Source organism: Alosa sapidissima, chromosome 16 (assembly GCF_018492685.1).
Source record: "Alosa sapidissima isolate fAloSap1 chromosome 16, fAloSap1.pri, whole genome shotgun sequence".
Taxonomy (NCBI): domain Eukaryota; kingdom Metazoa; phylum Chordata; class Actinopteri; order Clupeiformes; family Clupeidae; genus Alosa; species Alosa sapidissima.
Window position 1 is genome coordinate 16,452,833 of NC_055972.1, and position 26,582 is coordinate 16,479,414.

A 26,582-nucleotide genomic window follows, 5' to 3' on the forward strand; every position below is an offset into this window, starting at 1 on the left:
TTAACCCGCTGTCTGTAGGAACAAATTCAGAATCAGATAGACTTAGCATGGTTGCTGGAGAAACATAAATAAAACTCATAATTAGGGCCCATTAGGCTGAACCATTAGCCCTGATATAAAGAGAGACTCCCAGGGGGTCATTTCAGAGCATGATTAAAAGTATACAAACAACAAATCAAAATCCATAGTGTGTCTTTGGCTAGTGATGGTTTGCATAGCGGGCTGACTGGAAGAGAATCATAGAGTGAATTTATTTGAACGGTTTAATGTGATCTATTGCAGTTCATTCGATACAGTAATCATCCAGAGTGCATCAAAGGCTGGTGTAGGCACCTCAAATGCACCCCTGGCCCGCACTGGCTGCTGATGTTGTGACAAATGACACTTGGCCAACCTTGTCTTTCTTCTTCCTTCACAGCAATGAATCTCCAATTGATTCAGTACATCTCTGGACTTAAACATCCAGTCTCTTAGTAAAGGGCCACGTCCAGTCCTGTTGTGCGACTTTACAATTCACTGCTCCAAGAAGTCTTTGAGTCCAAGAGATACCCCATTTTAATCGGCTCAGATGAAGGGTCTAGTATTAGTGTTCGTTTTTAATACTGGGGAATCGCCTTAGCAGAGTATTGGCTTGCTTGGGAACAAGTCGTCCTCCTTGGCTGGCCTGATGAGCTGCTTTTGACTTTGCTGCCTCTATCTACAACATGTCAGAAAAAGTATGGTTAATTTGGGCATTTAAAAGAACTGACATATTCTTCGTTGATATCATGAACCTATGGAGAGCATAAGGAACATATGCTGTAAACTAGTCTAACACACACACACACACACACACAGTCAGACAGACCGACAGACCAACACACACACACACAGCTTTGCTTTGCTATTTATATAATGGAATGAGATGTCTACAAACATGATGTGACAAATTGGTGATTATTAAAAGCCTGCCGCTGAAGCCTGGGTGTGCCCTGTTAGTCACAGTTTAACCCAGGAAGGGAGCGAAAGCAAAACACTCATATTCTCTCTACCAGCACGGGAAAAACGGAAAAGAAAAGCAAAACACATGCAGAAGAGCCAACAGGAAACAACATGGTAAAAGGGCAGAGCATGCTTTGGTATGATTACTCCCTGGTCAGGAAAATTACTTTACTCCCTTCTTAGTAATTACCCTTTCCGTCACCCCCAAACAAAGTCTGTGAGGAAGTTAGGGGGAAAACCCCTCTAGCCTAATTTAGTGGCAGATAATTGAAGGGTTACATGACAAGCTTCCTTCTTACAATGAGCACTAGAACATGACTAAATACTGTACCTGAGCTTTCTCCACACACTTATAAAAAGTGGTGATTGCACTGGAGCACAGTGTATTATTGAATTCATTCTTCTTCCAACAAGCCATCAGCAGGGACATCTCTGTGATGCAAGTGGCCTCTAAAAAAGACAGCATATCGTGAACATTGAGGCAGACTGACTAAAACAACAACAAAAACACTAAATAATTCATTTCATTTAGATAAAACCTGTCTGGCAGGCACCCAAGGAGCTTTACAGACAATAATACATTAACAAACAAGCTTTTAAAACAATAAGAAAAGAAAGATTAAAAAATAAGTAAAGAAACAAGGCTGCAGATCTCAAGGGAAGACTGTTCCGAAGTCTAGGGAACAAAACTGCAAAGTGACCTTTATATTTCAGTTTGGAAATACACAGTAGTTAGACCTGGATTAAGCGAGGTGTAAAATCTCTGAAATATTATCAGATGCTAGGCAATGCAGTGCTTTGAACGCAATCATTAGAACCTGATTCTAGCGAGCACTGGTCAAAAGCCTGGCTCTGCTTCGAGTGACGCGCATGCTGCCCAGACAGTTCAAAAATGGTCTACCTTCATCATGTAAAACGTTCTTACATATTCCCTTCCTAAATGACTAAATATGCATACTCATACTCCTAAATATGCATAGTGTAACAAACCTGCACGCTGCAACCCATCTACAGAGAAATGTACAGCTAAGTTAAATGTTACCTTAGATAAAGTTAGCTAACAACACAAGACAGGCAACATTCTGGATACGTCTCTGATGTAAACAAAGAAACAAAAAGATTGTAACCTATGTGCAATACCAAACATTATTTTCAAACCAAAATTATAATTATATAATTAATTATAACTATGAAATTTGTTTTCAACATATCACAACTGATGCAAAACTAGGCTATCACGTTTGACTAGTTGAGCACTGCTGACTAAAGCTAGCTAATGAGCTAAAGAGGTTGCAGAGTCCCTTTGGTCACAGTGGAAGATAGCTATTACAGTTAACTTTATGGTTTCGACATTGTGACACACGATCATAGCGAAATTATCATTTCAGCATTTCATCTCACATGTCTTGTCTTACCCCCTCTTCGCATTTTGCGATTAGCCACTTCGTCCTTGAGGACGAGAGGCTTGTTTGGCTTTAGAACAGGCTTTCCATTCGTTCGACTTAATAGCTGATTAACCTTCTCTTCGAGTGCAGTTACACTTTTAGACGCCATGCTAATGGGTGGTCTATAATTTAAATAATATTCAATGTGCCTCCAGCTGTCTATTGTACCACTTTTACTTCAACAGTGTAGCTAGCCGTGACGACGAGTTGTTTCCTAACACATGCAGGTCGCCGCCATGTTGATCCGTAAAGTGTCACAACCGTCGTAAATCGAAAAAAAAAAAACTAAAAACGGTTGCTAAAGTTACAGTCATACGACAACGCAGTATTGCCGTCAACTTTGGCCAAGGTATGGAGACACGGTTGATTAATGTGGTTACTTACAAGACTCAAAATGTTTTCTATGTGTATATCACGACGTTCAGCCTACTTTTACCTGCAGCTTTCCATGTTTGTGTGTGTGTGTGTGTGTGTGTGTGTGTGGGGCACACGCACGCACACACACACACTTGCAGTTGGTAAAAAAATGTCAACTTATTAGGCTAAATTAAATGACTCAGACTTTCCAGTGGAAAGATAGCTTGCTCATAAAATGTAATACTGTTGATCAGCATGCTGGGATTTTAGAGAGAGAGTATGAGAAGCCAAAACAAACACAGCTGTAGCTATTTGGTAGTAAGATGGTATTATCCAAAGACTCCCTGCAACATTCTTAATCCTCCCATTACTGCACTGCAGGCCTAAGCACCTTAAAATGTCCAAAACAGACCACACAATCTAATATTACTTTTGAGAAAAAATACCATATAGGCAGGCCTAACCCTATCTATCTATCTACCTTAGTCAACAACAAGAATGTAAACAAACTTTTCTGTTTTGCCTAAGGACTTCTATTATAGGCTACACTATGCAGTAGTATAGTGTAGGATTCAGTTATTATTGGACAGATTGGAACGATTCTTCTTTACAGTAGAGCTGCAGGTGAAAGTACCCAGATAACAAGCCGAAGTTGGCCCAACGTTGGTAATGGTTGGCAACGTGTCCCCGACGACCAAAATGACGTTGGCCCATTGTTGGCAAGTGACGTAAAGCCAATGTCTGTGACGCAGTTGAGCCAACGTTGGGACAACCTCTGCTTGCTATCTGGGTAGCCTACAGGCCTAAATAATAATGAACAAAACCTGCAACTTATGCATGTTACAAAAAAACTAAATGTAACATTGCATTTCAAGACATAGCATAATTATTTAAACCTTGTGAATAAATTCAGTGGCTGTCTCTCATGGATAGGGCAGAGTAGTAGCCTTGTGGTAGATTACAGTATAAATCAATCTGATCACTCATCAGATGATGTCGATAGATAGATAGATAGATAGATAGATAGATAGATAGATACTTTATTGATCCCCGGGGGAAATATCCTGTATCCAGTGGCATGCGGTTTTAATGCATGGCACAGGTGTTTGGATCTAGGTTTCATGTGGGTGTGAGTTACTGAACCCTCTGATCCCAAACTCACATCAGAGCTCCCGCTGCATCCTAGCAGTACTCTTGGCTTCATGTAGGTGAAGGTTGTGCTGGTTGTGAGGGTATCGAGCAGGACAAGTTTCGACTCCTGAGAAGTCACTTAATTTGATATTTATAACCTAATTTGCCTCTGTTATGGTTTGATTGCTCCATGTGCGTCCTATTTTCCTTAGCATATTGTTCCACGTGAGGTTCCACACCAGCTACCTGCATTCCAGCTAGCTGCTGGGCCTGTTCTGGTATTCAGTTTGTGCCTCTGCTTGTTCATAGCTTGAGGTATAGACACACTAAACTGTATCACTGACAGAGATAGTGTATGAGGGTTTGCATATTTGGTGCCTCAGGACAAAAAAAGCGTAGGAGGTTAAACCAAGCATGTGGAGACAAATTTGTTCTCTAGTCATGGATGTTGTTTTTTTTTTAATCTGTGGTGATATGGCAATAGAAATTAATCTGTAAACAGGATTGCAGGTATGATACATTTCATAATATATCATATAATGCTGACAGTCTTCTGTCTTTTTCGGTTCATGTGTCGTGTAACCCAGGTAACCTCTCCAGCACATAGACAATGAGATTAATATATAAAAGTCTTTATGTGAAAGGTAGTCATTACCAAGTTTCTGCATGAACTGCACTGATAAAAAAAGAAACAGACTACACATTTTGTTGTGTGTATGTTGGAGGGGTGGGTGGTGCAGGCAGAATGAATTGACACTGACAAAACTGCAAAACAAACAGCCCCTTCTGAACTCTGACCCCCCTGCAACCAATTGCTTGACTGTTCATGGCTCAAAGGCACCATCAAACATACTTTGCCAGGACCTGCAGTTGAGTTCTTTATTTCCAATAGGTGCCAAATATAAATCACAGTCTGACACCTTTGTTTTCCACTCCCTTTTCAAGACTCTTGACTAAGCACTACTGCCAGGGAAAAGTCTGGCTGAAGGACAAAACTCAGTAAAAGTTTTGTCTGCCTTTCATTGTCTGAGACCGAGATGTTACAATGCTTGTCCCTCAGAACATTGTTTTCTTTCACAGAATACATCCTCAATCCCCTTCAGCTGCAGCTGAACAGAGGTAGTTGGACAGGCTAAGCACATCGGTTGACTTAAGGCTCCACCAATAGACTAATGCCAACTTGAAGAGCTACAAAACTGCACCAAGAACATTTGAAGTAAGATATTAAAAATGGCAGTTATGCTGAATGCTTAGGGCTATGTGCATTTTGATGATCAAAGAACTTGATCATCATCAAAATATCATCATCAAAATTTGACGTGGTATCATCAGACATTGGTGACGTGGTTAGATATGGAGTTGCCGAGCTGCTACACAATTGTTCTTCTTTGATGGTGTGTTAGGGTTGCAGGTGCAGCCTATGCTATGAGTGGGAGGACAAAACAAAGACCCATAGGTTTAAGAAGAATCTAGGAGCTTTCATCAATTTGTGTTTACCAGGTATTCAACAAAGCCCTATACTACTTATCTTTTTGATAACTCACATTTGATCATGTTTGTATAAGGCTTGACAAAAAAACATTTGCTTTTGTTTAATTAAAAAAGAAGCAAGGTTGGATTTCAGTGGCCCATTATCTGTAGAAGTCAGCTGTGCATGTTTGCTTATGGGAACTTGTGCTGTCCACATGCATACCAGCCAGTGAGGAGGTCAGTGGTGATCACAGTTCTCATTGTTCTTCAGCGGCTGAGCTGACTAACAGCCTGCTGCGCCTGTGGGTAAACTGACCCCTGAAGAATCCTCTCTTGTCTCTTCAGACCTCTCTCATAATGCCATTGTAGCTTTAGAGGAGCATGGCTTTGGCTTCCCAGTAAACTTTTGCATTGATGGGAACGCTCACATCTTTTTTTCTAATGGGAAGTAATACCCAGCTTAGTGGACAAGATGGACAGACAGATAAAAACAAATTCTCAAGCATACTCCCTCACTGAAATCAACAACACATATAAACAACAAACAAGCAAAGAGCAGTAAATGGTAAATGGACTGAATTTATATACATTTTTCCAGATCTCAAAGCGTTTTACAGTTTCATGCCTGACATTCACCCATTCACACACACTCATACACAGATGGCGAATAACAGTATAGGTATACAGTATAGGTAACAGTGAACTGTCATAGCAGTGGGGAGTACTCACTGTGGTCTCTGTGACACTAGTGGCATGTGGGTTGTTAATCAGTTTATCCTTGTTCTTTGTTTGCATGAGAGGATGAATATCTTGGCTTGGACAAGTGCCGATTGATGTTTATATTTAGGAACAGTCAATTATTGTCCACCTTTAACTGAGCTTCCTTGTCTGATCACAGAATACTTACAGTTATAATGGCTTGCTCTATTGCTGAAGCCTGACACCAATAGTGGCTTTCCCAGACCGCAATGAAACTGTAATTAAGTTTTCTTTAGAACTAAACCTCATTTGAAATGGAGCTATTTACATCCCAACTCTAGTCAAGGGAATGTTGAAGTTATAGGACTTGGCCTTAGTCTGTCTGAAAGCCTGAAACCTGCACTCATCACCCACAGATGATGAGCGGGAGTTCCTCTCTCTTTCAGTAAATCATGTAACAGCTGGGATAGATTGCAGTAGAGCTAAAGAGCAGTGACAGGGTGAGCAGGGCATGTAAATCGTCTTTCATGTCAGAGAGCGAGCCTGTGGATTACCAAGACAGTGGATCTGTTTAGTCAGAAGTGGGGATTTACGTCGTTCTCCGAATACTGTGTAAATCTGAAGCATACCATTCCATCAAGTATCTAGCAACAACTTTTCTGCCAAAATCAGCTTGAAGAGAGTGTCTGTTTTGTCAACTTTACTCAGTGTTGATACAGACAAATGGCAACATGACTCTGCTTGCAATTCATTTGATTGATCGGCACACATGTCAATGTTAAAACATGTGTGATTACATACAGGCTACAGTATTTTCTTCCTCATTGAGAGTAAATCAGCGAATAAATCATATTGACGTTCATCTGAATTTGTATAATGCATGAATGATGCAGCATAGAAACTAGGCAAGCTAATGAGAACAGTAACAATGAGTAAATCTCTGCCTGAATTTAAACTAGGCACATCACAGTATGCATTTCCTCATAGACAAAGACCCACACTCATTATGTGCCCCCAGTCAAGGTTACTTCATCCCTGTTTCTTTTGTTGATCTCGTCTCCTTTTCATGCGCTTTTCACTACTCCTGGTGTTTAATATTCACAGTGCCATATTGCCCCCACAAAACAAAGCTCCAGAGTGCACGTTGGGCAGGACTCGGGGGAGACGCACTGTGGCTGTCCAGGTCTTTGGGTCGTTGAATATTTGATGAGGAGTTTGTCCCCCCCCCCCCAATCCCCATCTAGTTGATTTCAGATGGCACATGGGTGCGGGAGCGCTGGCAGGCATGAGAACCTCTTTTTCCTGACCCCCCCGCTGCGTGCCGCCCTCAAAGACCCAGCTGGTGGAGACGTGCTTGGAGCAGGAGGTGGGTTGGGGTTGGGGTTGGGGTTGGGGGGGGGTTGCTGCACCTCTGCCCCTATCCTTACCACATGACACTCTAACTGCATTTCCATAATCTTTTATCTTTGCGGTCTTTTGTAATATGAACCGTTCATTCGTTCACATCAAGTAAGATTTCTAAACCTTTTCATTTTTAGACTCACGCTTGTTATCATCTGTAAGTCTAGCACTCTGGTGCTTTAAAAGACCACTATGTGCCCTGGGGGTTTGCAGACCAGCAGTTTGAGAGTCCTACCACATGCAATCTCATTAAAGAGTTACCTTCGCTTAAACCTTTTACTGGTCACTATACGTCATCTCATGTACAGAGGGAGAGAGGGAGGGAGAGAGAGAGAGATAGAGTGAGAATGAGAAAGAGAGAGATGAGATAAAGACAATTCAGGCATCAGGGGCAAATGTCTGGGATTGTGAATTGATTAATGCAGAGCAAATCCATTAGCTAATGAAATCCGTCTGGACAACAAGGCTGCTCAAAGGAAATTACCTCACCTCTGCATCCTCTGCCTCACAGGCAAGTCTCATGAGTTACTCCTGTGATGGAACTTTGTGATGGTGATGACGGCATGGTATCTTCTAGAGTGCCTATGTCAGCTCATGATGGTCTTTCAACATGGTCTCTCCTTTCAAGCATATAACTGGAATAAACAGCATATTAGAGAGAGAGAGGGAGTGATAGAGAGAAATATATAGTCAGAAAGAGAGAGAGAGTGTACAGCCACATACCACCTGGAATTGTATGTACAGAGTTGATTCTTTCCATGAGGTAAACTGACGTCATCCCATTTCGCTCGTTAATCTTGTGGATGACCTGTTCAACCTCATGAATTAACATGAATGATTACATGGAATAGAAAGATGAGGAGAATATAAATCAAGTCATCTGAACTGAATCACAGTGTTCCTCACGGTGTTCCTTCTCTGTAGCCTACTTTCAACATTTTGAATATAAATATAATATAAATAAAGTTATTTCTTCTTGTGGTGGTAGTATTACAGCCTGCAGACTCTTAAGTTGAGAAGCGCTCAGTGCTCCGATTTCTGCTAGGCTAATCATTGAGACATGAGACCATGAGAAACACTTGATTTGATCCTTTTCAACAGCAAAAACGGAATGAATCCCTGTGGATGTCTACACCACAACGCATTCAGTGAAATATGGGACCTCAGAGCGTCTGGCAAGGAAAGTTCCCCCTTTGGTGTCCAGTATCCTCAATGAAAAGTAATTCCATGACTCTGCCAATTCTTCCAGGCGCTGTGACTTCAGGATACCATGACAGAAAATAAAGTGAATAGATTGTTGCTTTATTGGTCTCACACAAAATATCTTTGGTCATTATGGCACTGTTAAACAGGGTAATTTATATGTGGGAAGCTCAATGACTTCAGAAGTTTTTTCTAGCCCACTGAAGCCAATCCTGACTGTCTAACTAGACCTCTGGTCCCTGGCTATGACCCCAGTGACACTTGGGACATTCATGCCATTATTTGAGGAAGAATCCTGCTCGCCTGAAAAGGACCATTTTTCACCAGTGTTGTTTAGTCTGTGGATGTCCTGTTTTTTTCTAGGGGGAGAGGTGATTCGAGGGGCAGTTTCAAAACAAGCAAGAGAATCATGCGAAACCTAAAAGGAAGTTTGATATCAAGCTGTTATCACTCATGGTTAAGATAGGCTTAGTTATGTTTGGCGTGTTACATTTTTTAAATTCCTTTGAAAGCCAGCTCAAAACACACACACTAAAAAAATATTAAATTGTCTTAATCTTAAATAATCTTACACAATCACACAGTACAGCCAATTTATAATTTGTATTTATTTATCAAAACACATCATCAAAATGATAAATTCTGTATGTAAGGAACCTTGGAAACCTATAGATATGCTCTGTAGAAACCTTGGTGAGGCTGACACCTACTGTCAAGAATTGGAATTGCAACTGTATGCAATTGCATGCTTAATTTTGGGGCCAACAGTAAAGAAAATAATGCTTTTACACTCCACAGGCAAGCTTACTGACTATTCAAGATTCTCTGCATTGGTGCTGATGCAGTTGTTTCCATTTGAAACAAGGTCATTTGCGTTCCCTCTTATGTGAACAGTAATGATTGTCAGAGAAAACTCCAATTAAAACTGAATGAATTAATCTTCTGTTATTCATTCCTTCTGAAGGCATGATGAGCAAGGTCTCTTCAGGACAGATTTTATTTTCTGCTGTGAGATGACATAAAGCATTGCTCACTGCTGCTCTCTGCTGGTGGAACATCAGACTTCATTACAGCCATAGCCTACTGGCTCATTCCAAATACGATTGAAAATGAATACTTGTATTGTTTCTAGTGTATTTTCAGTGTAATTTACTTTGACACAAGAACACAAAAGGCTTTGTTTAACACATTTTGACAGTGTGTGGCCTTAGGTGGATATAATGCTGAATGACTACGGATTGTTTAACCTGCGGGAGGTGAAGGATTCTCGTGAAGACACATAAATATTACATCACTGCACAGATCTGCATTGATCTCTAACTGATAATGCACTGCAGGGGAGATATGTGTTCTTTACAATGATCATATTTCATATTTCATATCCCAACAATAATAACCAACAGAAAATAAACATCTACTCTATAGCTGACACCACCCAGTTACAAATCTGACAACTGGGGTCACTGTGAAATTGCTATAAAATGGCAGCACTGGTAATGACTTGACAGAGTGTGTGTCTCCTGGACAAAGCCACACGATGAGCCGTGAAGCGCCCTGGAGAAAGAGTAAGGATCTGGTGTAGCACTCGCCCTGTAGCTTGCAGGCTAATTGGCAACTGATAAGCTTTGAGGAGATTTAGGGTTTAGAGTGCATTAAGAGGAGAGCCACAGAGAGAGGAAGAGAAGGCTGTGGGGGAAACAGGCTGCTACTGCCCGGTAGGGGGTGGGGGAGGGAATCTGGCAGAGAGAGGAGAGAGCGAGCGAGAGAGGGAAAGGGGGAAAGAGAGAGAGAGCGTGAAAGATAGAGAGAGACAGAGTGCGAAAGATAGAGAGAGAGAGAACATGATAGAGACAGAGAAATACAAGAAGGGAAATACAGTTTGACAGTGTGTGATGCCAAGAGAGTCAGATACTGAAGCGTATACATGGACTGAAGAGGTAGAGGAGAGAGAGAGAGAGAGAGAGGCTGTGAATAAGACGGGATAAAGAGGAATTACATTCGGGACAACAGACAGAGTGGGTAGAGAGGGTGTCAGGGGGAAAGTGTGTGGGAGGTGAACAAGGGAGCATAATGTGCATGTAACACTGGTGAAAGGAAAAGGCAGAGAGCGAGAGAGAGAGAGAAAAAGAAAGGGGGAATCACTGGCTGCTCAGCTGATGCGGAGCTGTTGATCTGAATACTGGAGCTTGCCTGGCCTTAAGCAGGGCTGCTCGCCGCTCGTTACTGAGTCTACGCCACACACACACACACACACACAAACACATACACCCCCACCCCCACACAAACACACGCACGCACACACACAAACTCCCTCCCCACACACACACACACACACAGAGACAGCGGCGGAGAAAGACAGAGACAGACACTGGGAGACACCGTGGACCAGCAGCCATGGCAGATATGGGTGAGTGACAGACTCTCAGTTCTTCCTTTCTCTCTCTCTCAATCTCTCTCTCTCTCTCTCGCTCTGTCTTTCACTCTCTCTCTCTCTTTCTCATCCTTTCCTCTGCCTCTCTGTGTCTGCATGCACATTACGCTACAGTGCCTTTGATGCTACCGGGGACATAATAGACATTAGTCCTAGAGCGTGTGTGAGGGGTTGTAATGTACCGCTAACAGTGGGGGTGAGTGTGAGGCAGGAAGGCAGTGCGGGGAACCAGGCGGCTTGTGTTCGGGTGCATGTCGTCCATTGCTGTGGCTCCTGGCGGAGAGTGTAGCTCTAATGCCCTCCCTTGGGTAATGGTGAAAGAGCAGAGACTGTCTGCTGGTTGGTATGAGGGGTTGGGGTCTGTGGACCCACACATCCTGGAGGATGCAAATGAGAATTCTCGGGGGCTCACTGATACATACACTGAGACGTTTTTACTCAGCAAGCTCGCTGCGAGGCAGACCGGCTCCAGTTAACAGCAACCACAGTGGGGGGGGGGTCTCTGCGTGTCCCCACAGCTGACGAGCACCCAGGCAGGCTCCCCTCTGCTACGTCTTTTCATCCCCTCCACACCACGACCCAATGTCTCGGTCCGGACGGAGGGAGAAAAGAAAAGCTTGAGCTGCGGGCAGCAAGAGTGCTTGCAGTGACACTACGCTTCACATTCTGCCAGGCTGCAGCACCACGGCAGTAGAAAGGCAGATTGTCTATTTTCACTCTGATTAGCAGGGGATTAGCTTGAGTGATTACGTGCCACTCTGTGACACCGCCTGCACTGACCATAGCGCTGGATATAGAGCCTGTATATGCTCGTGGAGCTGAACATAGAGTCCGTCATGATTGTTGGACTGGCATCCAACTTTAACACACCGGCTGAAATCACAGCACACATCATTAAACATCTGCCATGGAGCAGGGTGGTGGCAGAGATTTACCCCCAAATGATTCCCTCTTATTCACACATTATGGGATTTCAGAGACATGAGCTCACTCTTCATTATTGTCACTGAGACAAGTTCATGGAGATGAAAAGCTATTTGGCTCAGTAAATGGACTAATTGAATGAGTTAACTTCCAGACAAAGAGGCACATTTATTAACAGCTTGAGTTTTTAGTCGGGCTATGCTGCAGTATTTTTGTCAAGTTTACTGATAGTCTTGGGAAAGGATGGTGTTTCTCAGTACACCCACAGGAATAACCCGAGACCTTCTGTGCAAGCCTACACAAACACAAAAGCACACACACACATTCACAGGGTGTGTTCAAACAACCATGTCTTCACTGTAATTCAGTAAGATGTGTGCAGTGTTCAGCATAGTGTTAGGTAGATAGATATGCTACTTTATTGATCCCCAAAGGAAAATTGTATAGTGTGCATTTGTGTGTGCCTGCCAGCAGGGTCCAGTTTGTGTACCAAGCAGAGGTGTTACAAGAGAGGGAAGCATAATTTTTCTCTGGATCATTGATATTCACATAGATGAGAGTTCAAATCACTGCAATGTCTGAGGCTACTGTATAGTTTGTTGCAAAACACACACACACACATACACACAGACACACACACACACACATTACCTTTCTAGCTTCTCTCTGTTGATGGCACTGTATTAGTTAGTTACTGTTGTCATTTGTGCACAATTGTTGCTATAAATGAATGTGTGGTGTGTGTGTGTGTGTGTGTGTGCGTGCGTGCGTGCGTGCATGCGTCCTTGTGTTTATGTCTGTGTTTGTGACTCTCTGTGTGTGTGTGTGTGTGTGTGTGTTTGCAGAGGCTCTGAGTGAGGCTCTGAAGGCCATCAGTGTGAGCACAGAGGTCATTGATGAGGAGCTGAAGCCCCACCTGGACACACTGCTGAGCACCCTCCTGGAAAAGAGTGAGTCTGCGACCCCATTAGTCTAACTAATACATGTAGACCCGTCAAGACCACTGCACACCACTGCAGTAGGCTACACCCCCTGACTTAACCATAGCACTGGAGCAATCTACCAGCAGCCTGATGGTGTGAGAACATCAGTAAACCCATTAAAGTCCCTGTAAACCAAAAATAAAGAAAGACTGAAGCCGCGCACAATCAGGGGTAATGCGCTGTCTGTCTCAATTGTCTCATGGAGGATAAAAGCGTGTCGTCATTTCCTCTGGACGTAAAGCACTGTCTATGGGCTGTACTATGTGACAACAGAACCTCATGGTTGTATTTGTCCACTGAAGATGTCATACAACTATTCTGATGAGCTAGGTAAAATGGCAAAAGCATTAGAGTCTAAAATTGATGATCGCTGGATTGAGTGAGTGCCCCTACAAACTACGACTGGCTTATGGAAAAATGACTATGATGATTAAATCACAAAATATTCAGTACCATTTTTTAAACACATCAGTTGTCCATACATTTGTTTTCACAGAGTTGTCCCAAACCAGAAGTGGTTGCAACTTTACGCTATTACGACTTTATGTTACTAACACCTCACTGACAACTCACCTCTTAACAAGCCTCATCTCTACTTGCTACCTGTCACCCATTGATAACAGGACATTTGCCAACGAGCTAGGGTGTAACAAGCTGTAAGGTGGAACAGCATCAATGATTAGTGCACAGACTATTTGTGTAGACCTGTAGAACATGTGAAAGCTATGTCTCTCCTGTTCAGAGCATCTGCATCTATATGCCACCTCAGTCACTATAAAAAGCCTCCACTCATCACATGAGCTAATGACGCAATCAACTTCTTTTTAGAGGCACCCAGGGTTATTGAACCCTTTGACGGCGCAGTCATTAAGCTCTTTAGCCTATTAGGCCTAACTGAGTGTGTGTACCCAGACATAGCAGAACCCTGCATTCCTAGATGTTTCAGTGGATGTGTGTAGGGGTTCTAGAAAGTGCACCAATGCTAGGAGTAGTAGCATATGTGTTGGAGTGCAGTAACCTGGTACTCATCCTCATGTATCTAGGACAAAGCGATAGCCGATAATCTGTGTTTGTGCGGGAGGCAGGAGGTTGGCTGTTGCTTAATGACAGAGGTGAGATTATGTCCCGGGTGCCACCTCTCTCACTCGTGTCCTTTTCCCCTTGTCAAGCTGAGTTAGGAGGTTTCCGTGTCACATTAAAAAAAAGTGTCACAGTTCCCAGACTTTTTTACATCCCAGAATTTCAATGCCTCAGAAATATCCTGGAAAATAAACTATAAACAACAACAGCAGTAACATGGACCACGTCAAAAGAGCACAGGGATGTTACCATGGCAGCGCTGCCCACATTGACAGCTTGACCAACCTCCTTGGCTGCACACATGTGGAGCTGCTATTTCAGAAGCCAGTGGTCCCCATTGTACCATCCAACACATCTTCAACCTCCATTACCAAGTCTCTGGGATTCAGTCTGTAGCAAATCAGTCTTTTTCTGCACTCCCCCACATAAGTCTGGTAACACAACACACACACAGACACACACACAGACACACACTCTCTGTCTGACTAACACAGCTAATGAGCTGTTCTCTCTGCCTGCCTCAGAGGAGGGCACTGCCCAGAAGATCGCCTCCAGCGGCATCCTGCCCACGCTGGCCAACTCCATCAGGAAGAAGGGCCCGCTCATGTCCCAGGTCACCCTGGTCGTGGCTGAGATGGCCAGGGAAGGTAATACAGGGGGAACATGTGTGCAAATGTGTGCATGCATGTGTGTGTGAAGTGTGTTTACTCAGTGCAGGGATCGTGCTGTTCTATTTGTAGTTCTCATCGTTATGTAGTGACATCTGTGGTTACATCTGTTGGACTGAACCGCCTTCCTAATGAGCCTTACTGCAGAGGCACTGCTGCTGAAGAAAGTCAAAGCCAGTGTAAACTAAATGGGTTGCGTCATGAAATGGGATAAAGAAGACTTCAGAAGCTTTATTAAAGTTGTGTCTCCTCCTTCACATTTTCAGATAACTGAGCTTGTATCGACACATAGGATGGAGCTTTACTGGCTGGTGGCTTTCTGGCTGGTGGCTTTCCTTGTCAGCTGAATACCAGTTCAGCTCTACATATCCTCTCCATGTTATTGGCCGTCCGTAGATCAATCACCATAATCCACACAAAGTCTCTCTCACACAATCAGACCGAAATGCCTATGGCTGAAATTCGATCTGCCCTGGGTGGGAAGACATGGATGGTGGCAGTAAACCACAACATCTTTCCCTGACCTCCATGTCATCAATTTTCGTTTAGTGTTCTCATTTAGTATTCACAGTCACGTCTGATCAGCAATTCTCTGGATTAGCCTCCTCATCAATAAGGCAGATTTCAGTGCCTTTCTGGCTCAGACTCACTGTTCTGTTATGTGTGTGTGTGTGTGTGTGTGTGTGTGTGTGTCCATCCTGCAGCCGCAGTGAGAGACAGCTGTATTGAGGCAGGACTGGTGTCTGCCCTTTTGCCACATCTGAACAGCAAAGACGAGGAGCTTCTGCTACACACGGGCAGGGCTATCGGGCGGATCTGTTTCGAAAATGGTGAATGACACCTCTGACTCCAGAGCCTCTACCCGAAGCCAGACAAATGACATTTGAAAACAATAGAACAATAACAATATGTAAAGTCATGTATTTTCATGCAAAACAGTCCTATTTTCTATTCACTGCTTATGATGCTATCAGCTTTAATCCCGAAACCTCTTCAAAGGACACATTAAAACTGAAACGCCATTATTTGAAGTGCCACAAGTAATTATAGGCCAAATGCTTGTTGTACTGAAGAGCTGATATTGCAATGTGGTCTTTTATGTGAACTCTCTCTGTGTTTCCTCCGTATGTCTCACAGCTACCCAGCAGGACAAGCTGGTTGAGGGGGGAGTCATTCCCAGACTGGTCACTATCATGAAGATTTACCCAGAGAACGATCCGCTGGTCAATGTGTGCCTACTGGCCTTGTGTAACTTAGCTGATATGGGTGAGGATAAACAAACAAACAAATAGACAAACAAACACTTGATTCTAAATCCAAAGATAAACATATACCGTAATTTTCCAACATATACCGTAATTTTCCAACTATTAGCCCCGGCTTATACATTGATATTGCAAAATGTATTCAGCTATGAATACACAGGGGCAGTTAATATGGTTTCTTTTAACTTGCATAAAATACTGTATGGCAGCTTATACACAATGGGGCTAATACACAGGAAATTACTGTACATTACATGGCCATTTATTTGCCCTTTGGAGGATAGGTTCAGTGGTAGGTACTAGGTAGGGTAAAGAATGCATTATTTGCCCTTTGGAGGATAGGTTCAGTGGTAGGCACTAGGTAGGGTAAAGAATGCATTATTTGCCCTTTGGAGGATAGGTTCAGTGGTAGGTACTAGGTGGGGTAAAGAATGCATTGCACACTACATTCATTTTCATCTGTTTTCTCTGCCATCCAAATAGCTCTCTAAAGAACGAATCTCCATTGCAACGCAAGTTAACCTCCGTCTCATCCAGGTTGTCCATCCCCCGCGTTCTGTAAAGTGGACAAACATCCCCCCATGGATTTCTACGTTGAAATATGGGGAGGATGTTTAAAACACTCTGGCAGGTCCAACAGAGGGACCGCTTCAGTGAGGAGGAGTGAGGAGGTGTGAGTGAGTGAGTGCCCTCTGTCTGCCCTTGTTGTTTAGATGCTGCCCGAGAGGCTCTGGCGGAGGTGGGTGTTGCAGAGGTGCTGACCGCCCAGCTGAAGCGTGCCCCCGACGCCGAGAGACGCCACCTCATACTGGAAATATTGGGATCACTGGGAGAAAGTGGTGTGTTTGTCAGTCGGTTATTCTGTGCAACTGTGTATGCATGCAATTGTGTGTTCAGTATATGTGTGCATGTATCTATCTGTCTGTCTGTTTATCTGTCTTAGTGGATAAGCTCTGGATTTGTCAAGCAGAAGCTTCTCATGCAGCTGCAGCTGCACTGATCACTATGTGGAGTTAAGAGAGAGAGAGGCACTGTTTTTGCTGATTGCAGTGCTAGCAGAGGCGTATATGTTGTGACAGTGTCTGAGTATCTGTGTATGTGTGTGTGTGTGTGTGTGTCTCGCAGATGCGCTGAAGTTGCAGTTTGTGGAGGCTGGTGTGCCAGAGGTCCTGTCAGAGATGATCGGAGGTCTGCAGGGAGGCTCTGACCCCCACGACCTCTGTAGCATCAAAATAGCTTCCAACCTCATTGTGTCTCTCCTGCTCGGGGGTGAGTCACCATGTTTTGGCTCTCCCTAATGGAAACCTCCACATCCTACCACACAGCTGTGCAATGGCCCTCGTCACTTAGCTTTCTCCAACAGAGGTGCAGATCATCCCACTCAGCCATCTGTCAGCTGACCATTCTTATTATATCTAATCATTTTGACCAACGATAATAATAGATGTCATCTTTATCTATCATCTATCATCGTTATAACTGAGTAACAAGACAAAAAACACCTTTTTGATGTGTCCTATACTATATCATGCAAATTAAACAAGTACTTGTAATTCTTCGACGTCCTGTGTCTTACAGTAATAGCATTAGTTTAGATGTTCTCGGCGTGATGTCTAATGAGAGTGACCCATTGACCTGCCCTTATCTGTCCTTATCTGCCCCTTCCCACGGGGCCCACCATGGCGGCGCTCCAGATGAGTCTATGCAGAAGTGCTTCGGCGAGGGGACGGGGAGCATCTATAAGGACGTGCTCTCCTGGCTACAGTCTTCCAACACGCAACTGCAGCTCGCTGGTGCGCTCGCCATTGCCAACTTCGCCAGGAACGGTGAGAGGCTCGCGAGGGCTGGTGTGGATTCGGCGAGATCTGGGTCTCTGTTGTGCCGCTGCTCGATCGAAGACTCGGGAACCTAATTGGAATGATGGGCTAAGAACAAAGTCTTAAGTCTAATTAAAGCTAATTCAGTAACTACACAAAATACATTTGCTAATTGAACACCATGAGCAAGACCAAAGTTTTAAGTCTAACTAAAGCTAATTCAGTAACTAGGCAAAATAGTACATTTACTAATTGAACACCATGAGCAAAACCAACGTTTTAATTCTAATTAAAGTTAATTTAACTAGAAGTACCGCAGAGCGGTACAAAATATGACCGCCGCCCAGTCCAGCACATTTTTTCCACAAAAACAAATCACGCTGAAAGGCCTATATGATTCTAACTGTCTCACTAAATTGCATTATCCACACTCAATTCTCACTGGTATCTGCTAGACAACAAGTACCAAAACATGATTAGTTCATAGATATTTCACATGTAAAAATTCATTTTATACAACCCCACCTCCATCTTGCCTGTTTATAATTCTGAGAAATTCTTGATTGTTTGTGTTATGTTTATGTTATGTGTGTGTGTGTGTGTGTGTGTGTGTGTGTGTGTGTGTGTGTGTGAGTGTGTGTCTGTGCGTGCGTGCGTGCTTGTGTTTGTGCCCGTGACATTACTGTGAATGTATGTGTGTGTGTGTGTGTGTGTCTGTTTGTGCACATGTGTGCACATGAAATGGGTTAACATGACCCCTGGAGGCAAACATACGGAAAAAAATGGTCATCCTAGGCCCTACAGTTCTCAAGATATTCACAGAGAACTGTGTCTGCCCTACCCTCCTTTCGGGGGGTCCAGTCCAGCGGGGGGGCTACAGATCAAAACGAAAAATGACGGTTCAATGCTATCCATGTGGGGGTACATGCCCACCAAGTTTCGTGTACCCCGGTCTTTCAGTGTCCCGGGAATCCTTGTTGGTGTACGTCACTAAATGTACACATAAATTATTTTATTGTAAGGCCCCCCATGAACGAAAGTACACAAAACTTGGCATGCATTCGGAGGGTGTCATAATGATCCTACACTTTTAATTTCGTGCAGTTTTGACCTTGTCAGCCAGAGATATTGTGATGAACACCAAATTTTTTGCTTTTTAATTTTTAACTAGGTGGCGCTATACATGAAATAAGTGGTAATGGGATGGGTTGACATGCCCCCTTAAGACCAACATACATAAAAAAGATGGACCTCCTAGGCCCTACGGTTCTCGAGATATTCACAGAAAACTGTCTCCGGCCACCTACAGGCCAGTTGGTGTATAGTAACATAAATTAATTTATTGTGTGGCCCCCCATGAACGGAATTCCACAAAACTTGGCGTGCATACAGAGGGTGTCATAATGATCATACACTTCCAATTTCGTACAGTTTTGACTATGTTAGGTCACAAATACCTTCAATTACAACACCTCATTTTTACTTTTTTGTGTTTAACTAGGTGGCGCTATACATGAAATGAGTGGTTATGGAATGGGTTGACATGGCCCCTTGAGATCAACATACAAAAAAAAAATTGTCCTCCTAAACCCCACGGTTTTCGAGATATTCACAGAAAACTGTGTCTGCCCTACCCTCCTTTCGGGGGGTCCAGTCAAGCGGGGGGGTTACAGATCAAAACGAAAAACGATGGTTCCATGCTATCCATGTGGGGTTACATGCCCACCAAGTTTCGTGTACCCCGGTTTTTCAGTGTCCTGGGACTCATTGACGGAAATTTGGGCATGCGAAAAAGAAAAAAAAGAAAAAAAATAAAAAAAAATCTGACTAAACCTATATGACCGCCGCTTCGCTGCGCGGCGGTCATAATAACTAGGCAAAATCTATTTGCTAATTGATCACCATGAGCAAGACTTTATAATATTTCACAAATATTGATATGCCACCTCAATGCCAAATGCCACACAGTAGCTCTAATTCACTACTGACAGACGTTGCAGTACTTTGCCCACTATTTAAATGAGGGGCCTCAGTGTTTTTGAGTAGGACAAAAAATCAGACTCTAAAATTTCTAACAACATCCATTCAGGGTTGTATTTCTCTCCTCTCCTCACACATCCCAGTGAAGAGGTTGTTATAATCAATTCTCACTGCATGGTAATGATCAGTTGATATGCTTCATCTTGCTGAAAATGCCCCTTGGGCTTTTTTATTCAGTTGGAATCTGTCTGTCTGCTCGTGTTTTCATATTGCCATTCATTATTTAGTAGAATTCACACCCCTCTGTCTGCATCATAAAAATTCAACATTCTGTCTGCTCCTGTGCCCTGAGGCAGGCTACTGACAGAGACAGCTCAGAGAGAAGCGATATTCAAAGAGCACTTTTCATTTTGCATTGCAAGAGTTGTCAAAGGATGCATGTGAGTGGCATTTTCAAAGAAGGGAGATATGAAAAAGGTCACTCTTGTCATTAACGTGGCACAAGAAAGTGGGCATTTATCTCCTGCCAACAGACAAACACCCTCAGACATGGGATGTGAGGATACTGAGGGCCACCAATGTTAAACTCTGGGCAAACGGCAGATAACAGCAAGAGGGGTTCTGTCTACATCAAACAGTGATGGGGAGCATCTTTTTTGGTGAACTCATTCACATCACAAAGGCCTATCATTCCACTTAGGTGCCTAAACAGCAGTGATGGCTGTCAGGTGTGGGTTGGCCCACTAGGGGGCAGTCTAGTAGTCATGTGGATGCCTCACTTTAGCATGCATTTGGGATTTGGTCAAGGCTTCTTCCTATTGCCATAGTGGAGATTTCTCTTTGGCACCGTTTTCATAGACTCGCTGCTGGGATCTTTAGGTCTTCTGTTAACAACTTGAAGAAATACCTCTTGGTAATGAGACAGTGGCGTACAATTCTTTGACCTACCATAACGTCCTTGTTGCTCACGGTAACGTGTGTCTTGCAGACAGTAACTGTGTGAAGATGCTGGAGCTGGGCGTGGTCCCTCACATCCTGGACCTGCTGGAGAAGCATGTGGACGAGGGGGACGTGTCTGTACAGCACGCGGGCCTCAGCGCTCTCCGGAACCTGGCCATCCCTGGTACTGACTGCCCCTCACCACAGCATGATTTATGTTATGAATGACACTCCCTGTATCACCACACAGTGCTATACTATACTTCCTGTATACGCTTCAATGTTTACACTTCTCAGAGAATGCTAGTTTTTATAAGCACTGTTATTAAATAAAACTGAATCCACGTCAGCATTAATGCCAGTCCTTATGAGCAGACTCAGGCTGCTGAGGTGGTCTGATTAATGCAACAAGGCTGCCATCAGTAATTGACTCTTGTCCCCGCCTTGTGTCATCTAATAGCAGTCCCATTATCCTGGTGGCTTAGTCACCATCATCACTCATACGGTTCTAATGATGCTGGTGCTCGGACTGTGAGTGGAGCGAGTGTGACCTGTGCTGACCCTCTCTGACTCCTCCTGCGCGTGTCTCAGCCTCTAATAAGGTGCGGATGCTGGAGGACGGAGTGACGGAGAGGATCCAGACCCTGCTGCGCTCGGACATGCCCCCTGTCCAGTTCAAGCTGCTGGGCACCCTGCGCATGATGGTGGACGGACAGGGTAAGAGTCTATGAGAGGGTGAAGTGTAGTAGCGGGCGATGGTAGTGTAGTGGATAAGGAGACGCGTTTGCATTCAGTAGCCTGAAAAATCCTGCGTCCGATTCCAAGCTGCCACCATTGTGCCCCTGAGCAAGGCACTTAACCCTGAGTTGCTCTTGGGTGTCCCTGCAATTAATTGGCATCTGTAAGATGCTTTGTATACACATAAAGAAAAAATAAAATAGCACTGCTGCTGAGTAATGCTATAGTTAAACAAGAACAGCAATATGGAGTTCTTGTCTAAAAATAGCAAGTGACTACCCAAAAAAACCATACAATGGCCTAACAACATAACATCTGGCCTCTGTCTATGTGTCATAGTAGGTGCCATACGTTGTCATAAGTCATCATGACAGCTTGCATACACAAGATTCAACATGCTGCCAATTGATTGTCCTGATACCATTGTAAGTAATCGTCATGAGAGTTGCTAGAATTTTCAGTGGCATAATAGCTTAATGTGACATGACTGTTATAAATCTATGTGTAACATAAGCCACATGACATGGTTTTGTTAGTCAGGTGAAGCAGGGTTCAAAAAATTAAGTGTTACTGTAAGAACTGGGGATCACAAAATGCTAACAAAGCACAACCTGTGAATACTAGCACCCGATTGATGTCACAAGAATGCACTGTAATTGTGCCATCTAATTGCCTTTTCTTTTGATATGTAAATCAAATTATGTTCAAGCATTGTAGGATAAAATATTGTAGAGTATGCACCAGACGTTACTTTCAATTTGAGCAGCAGAGGCCAACTGTTCCCTTGTGCTTGCCAATCCCTTTGGGTATTGTTAAGAACGCTTTTTATAGTTCTTTACAACTGATGTTTCTTTGTTGACACTTAAATTGACTACAACCTTAGCGTTAGAGCTGTAAACATGCAATTATCTTCACCACCCACGATTGCTTCTACACAGTCTACCTTTCAAACAGAGACACGGTAATAAAGCCAGCCTCTCTCTCAACTCTCCTTGCCTGACACAAATAGTGTTGTAATTATGGGTCAAATGCTTGTTATTATTCTGATGACCTGATGTTGTTGGAGTGGGACATACCCAATGTTTATCTCAGCCTGTCTTTTGTCCTTTGTATATTACCCCCTGTCCTTCTCTCTTCTTCTCTTCTTCCTCTCTTCTTCTTCCCCTCACTGCATCTGTCTTCTCCTGTTCCGTTCTCCCTCCATCAGAGAAAGCCGCCGCTGTGTTGGGGAAGGATGAGGGCTTGCTGAAGCGGGTGATGGAGTGGTGTGAGGCCAAGGATCACGCAGGGGTCCGAGGAGAGGCCAACCGCCTGCTGGCTGCTCTCATCAGGCACAGTCGAGACCCGGTGAGGAACACATACACACACACACACACACACACACACACACACACACACAAACACAAACACAGAACAGAAAGACACAGAAAACACAAAATGTCACACAAATTTACTCAAGAAACAAATTACGAGAGTGGCCCCCAGACTCAGTCCAATTCCTCTCCTAAATTTGTTTTATTCTGTATTCTGCTGTGTTTAATCCTGCAGGAGGTTATCCACTCTGTTGTCAATGCCCAGGGGATGCAACACCTTATCACCATGGCAACCAGCGAACATGTCATCATGCAGAACGAAGCTCTGGTTGCTTTGGCGATTGCTTCGGCAATAGATATTGGTGAGACTAAAACCCTGACACCTAAGATCAGCGTTAATATCCTACCTGTGTAATATGTGTACATACACGTCTCTCTGCTCTGGCCTGTCCAGACGCTGTGCAGGAGTCCTTTGCTGAGGCGGAGTTGCTGCCCACTCTGCAGAAGATGCTGGAGGACCCGGTGGGGGCCGTGGAGGTCAAATTCAGCACCATGGGCCTCGTCTGCAGCCTGGCCAACTCCAGTACGTAACCAGCAGGACTGCAGCGGCGAGCCAGATGTGATTTAGAGATAGATAATGACATGTAGGGAAAACTGCTGAATGCTGTGCTGTGCTTCATGCTGCAAATAGACATGGAGGCTGACTATTACCTATCTTCACCTCTCTGCTTTCTGCTTGCTTTCTCTCTCTTCTCTCTCTTTTGTTTCTCACACTCCCTCTTTCAATCGTTCACACTCTTTCACTCCCACTCCCTCAATCTTTCACCCTCCTCTCCTCACTTTCCGTCTAATCACTGCGCCCCTCCATCTCTCTCTCTCTCTCTGTGTTCCTCAGGTATGTTGCGGGAGCAGATGGAGAAGCTGAACCTGAAGGACAGCCTTACTCAGCTCTCCAGCCACACCAACACCAAGCTGGCCGCGCAGGCGGATACTGTGCTGGCCGTTCTGGCCGAGACCAGCTAAAGCGGGCCAGAGACACCGCCTCGGACCACGATAGACTATTAGCACCACCACGTGTGCCGCCGCCACAGCCCCTGCCACTACCAACAGACTAACCGAACCTGAGCTTCACACTCCAGTCCGACCAAAACCAAAATCCAAACGCGTGATCTTCCATCCCGGGCAGCATCGGGACCCAAAGGAGACGAGGGGTTCCATGGGGGGGGGGGGCGGGGGGGGATGGTTGGGTTGGGTGCATGCCGTCATCTTTATTGGACGATCCATAGAAGCCTAAGGCAAAAATGTGAAAGACTATGAACAAAAACATAATCAGCAAAAACATAAGCACAGGACCTGATCAAGTGTCGTCCTAACTTCACCCACTCCTCTTCTCATCAAGGAGAAGCAATTCTCACACTCTTAGAGAAGGATTGACCTTGAGAAAATAGGATATCTTTGCAGTGTTGTGAAAGTATTTGTCAGTGTGTCGAGTCTAATTGGGAGGGAAGAGATAAAGTCAAAAGTTGTGAAAAAGATCATTTAATCCTTTTCTTAGGGTGTGAAGATTTTGCAGCCGTTAGCACATAAGCACAATATTAACTGGGGTTAAATCAGTTCAGTACATTAATTTATAATCTAACTACACTAGCAATCCTTAACTGAAATAGCAATTTACTGCACAGTCAGCTGTCTAACAAGCACTTGTGTATTAACATGAGGGACCAGTGATATATGTCAAGCTGTATCCTTTTGTGTGCACTTTAGAAAAAAAAAACTAGAATAGACTCTAGTTTTTGTAGCATATTCAAAGCTATTTAATGTTGAAAGGAAGCCTGTCACTGTTATTGGTGTGTGTTAATTTTATATGGATGGATGTTTTTTTTTTTATTTTGTTTTATTTTTCTCTGGTCAATTGCTCATATACCGTACATGTGAATCAAAACAGCAGCTGTACAATAATCGATGTGTAATCTAGTTTTGGAACTCTGTTGAATGTGATGCAAATAGATCATTGACTGCTGGATTCAATATGTAACATTACAATTCTCTGAAAGGGACATAAAAGCAATAACAATTGTGATTGACAGACGTATGTGTTTTTTGTGTGAGTAACAAGTTATGTTCTACATCCTTTAATTTTTACATAATGTATGTATAAAGGTGTGTGTGTGTGTGTGTGTGTGTGTTTGTTTGTTTTAAAAAGACATTCTCTCAGACTAGGGGCAACTACAAAGCCAGGAGGGGGATGGCTGGTTTCTCAAGCAAGCATTTAAGTGAATGAGGAGGCTCTGTTCTCATCTGACCCCTCAAAAGGACACTGATCACGCAGAGAGCTGAGGCCGCTTGATTAAAGAAGGATCAATGGGCGCTGCATCTCTAAAGGCCCTCGCCTGTTATTAGGGGCGCTTTAATGTTGCGGTCAGAGAGACCGCTGAATCACTGGGCCAGATAAACACAACAGCATGGTGCTCCACCATCAAGAGGAGAGGCATAAAGAAAACAGATTTGGGAGCCAGGAGAGAGAGAGAGAGAGAGAGAGAGAGAGAGAGAGAGAGAGAGATGGGTGTAATGTTAAATTAGAATAGCAGCCATTTGCTGAGTGTGGCGGTGAGAGTGATTCTCCACTCCGGTGAGCATGTGAATGAGACTGACCTTTGCCTCTCATTTCTGACACAAAAGATGGCCGTGTGCCATGCTCCTGGGCTCTGACCTGAATACTGATGCTGCACATCTCGCCTCATTTAGCCTTTTGGTGGAGGTGCCGTCTCTCCAGACCTAGTCTATATTCACTGCTGCACATGTCTCTGGAAAGCACCTTTTCAACCAAAAAGTAAAAAGCTTCAGTATAACCTGTTGCCATATACAAGGAGAACTATTGTGAACACTGAATGATTTCTCACTTATGTAGATGCCTGAATGTGTGACATATATTTACATCTGGCATAATGCTAGCTGAGAGCACCATATTACATTTAGCATCATTGAGTCAGATTGCTATCTTCAGGCAGGATGCTTTCAAATACTGGAAATACACTTCAACAGGTCACATATACTGGTGCTAAACTAAGCAGATTCTTTTTGCAGATCAGGAATCAGCGGAATCTTTACTTTGACAGGGATTTCTATTGTGAGGCAGGGGCAGCGTTGTCTGGTTTGCCAACTGCCCTGTTCTCAGGGGATGGTCATACACACGTCTGACCACTGAGTGGAGACATTATACTGAGTTCCCCATTCAGCCTGAGCCCATGAGGATGTACAAAACAAGCAAGCTTGACATCACCTGAACAAAAAGCCAAAGGCAGTACTTCAGACTAGATTGGGCTGAAAAGAGAGAGTGATATGTTGACTGTGAGTGGTTTAGCACTGATTAAGGATTTTTTTGGTCTTGCATTTGGTTTTTGGCTTTTAACCATTGAAAGTAATTGTGGTGAATAATTATTTAATGTTAACTTAGACTGGCAAACTTCAGGAACACTCAGGAATCAGGTTTATTTTGTTACAAGCAGAGAGGGTAGAAAAATGGTCTATGGTCTGTGTAGGCCATGGCACAGAGACCATGGCCTCTGTTGGATCAACCTCTCCCTTTCTTCTTCTTACAATGCAAGTTAGTCACTTTTGTATGGGTTAAACAAAGAAAGAAATTGGCGGCAAAACAATCCCACGTGGTTGGTTCTCCACTTGGCATCAGACACACCTACTCACACCTACTTCACACCTACCCATTCTTATCTGAAGAGCATGAGGAGGGATATCTTAT

The 26,582-nt window shown here is 43.7% G+C and overlaps 2 protein-coding genes and 1 long non-coding RNA gene across 3 annotated transcripts; 2 read left to right on the top strand and 1 right to left on the bottom strand.

The window, feature by feature from the left end:
• Window positions 1-245: 245 nt before the first annotated feature.
• On the bottom strand, window positions 246-2,665 carry chchd1 (coiled-coil-helix-coiled-coil-helix domain containing 1). Its single transcript, XM_042064938.1, has 3 exons — window positions 2,397-2,665; window positions 1,313-1,431; window positions 246-697 (listed from the first exon to the last, which is right to left on the bottom strand). Exons 1-3 carry the CDS (start codon window positions 2,533-2,535, stop codon window positions 584-586), a joined length of 372 nt encoding a protein of 123 aa, XP_041920872.1. The 5' UTR covers window positions 2,536-2,665; the 3' UTR covers window positions 246-583.
• Window positions 2,666-2,722: 57 nt separating this feature from the next.
• Window positions 2,723-5,351, top strand: LOC121684836. Its single transcript, XR_006023207.1, has 3 exons — window positions 2,723-2,775; window positions 4,995-5,130; window positions 5,318-5,351. It is a non-coding gene; the product is annotated as an uncharacterized LOC121684836 (long non-coding RNA).
• Window positions 5,352-10,480: 5,129 nt separating this feature from the next.
• si:dkey-191g9.5 (rap1 GTPase-GDP dissociation stimulator 1) lies at window positions 10,481-24,888 on the top strand. The gene is made up of 14 exons (XM_042064908.1): window positions 10,481-11,094; window positions 12,888-12,992; window positions 14,630-14,752; window positions 15,478-15,603; window positions 15,911-16,039; window positions 16,752-16,877; window positions 17,164-17,307; window positions 17,733-17,864; window positions 20,824-20,958; window positions 21,366-21,491; window positions 22,720-22,859; window positions 23,061-23,187; window positions 23,280-23,408; window positions 23,721-24,888. Exons 1-14 carry the CDS (start codon window positions 11,082-11,084, stop codon window positions 23,846-23,848), a joined length of 1,683 nt encoding a protein of 560 aa, XP_041920842.1. The 5' UTR covers window positions 10,481-11,081; the 3' UTR covers window positions 23,849-24,888.
• The last annotated feature ends 1,694 nt before the right edge of the window (window positions 24,889-26,582 follow it).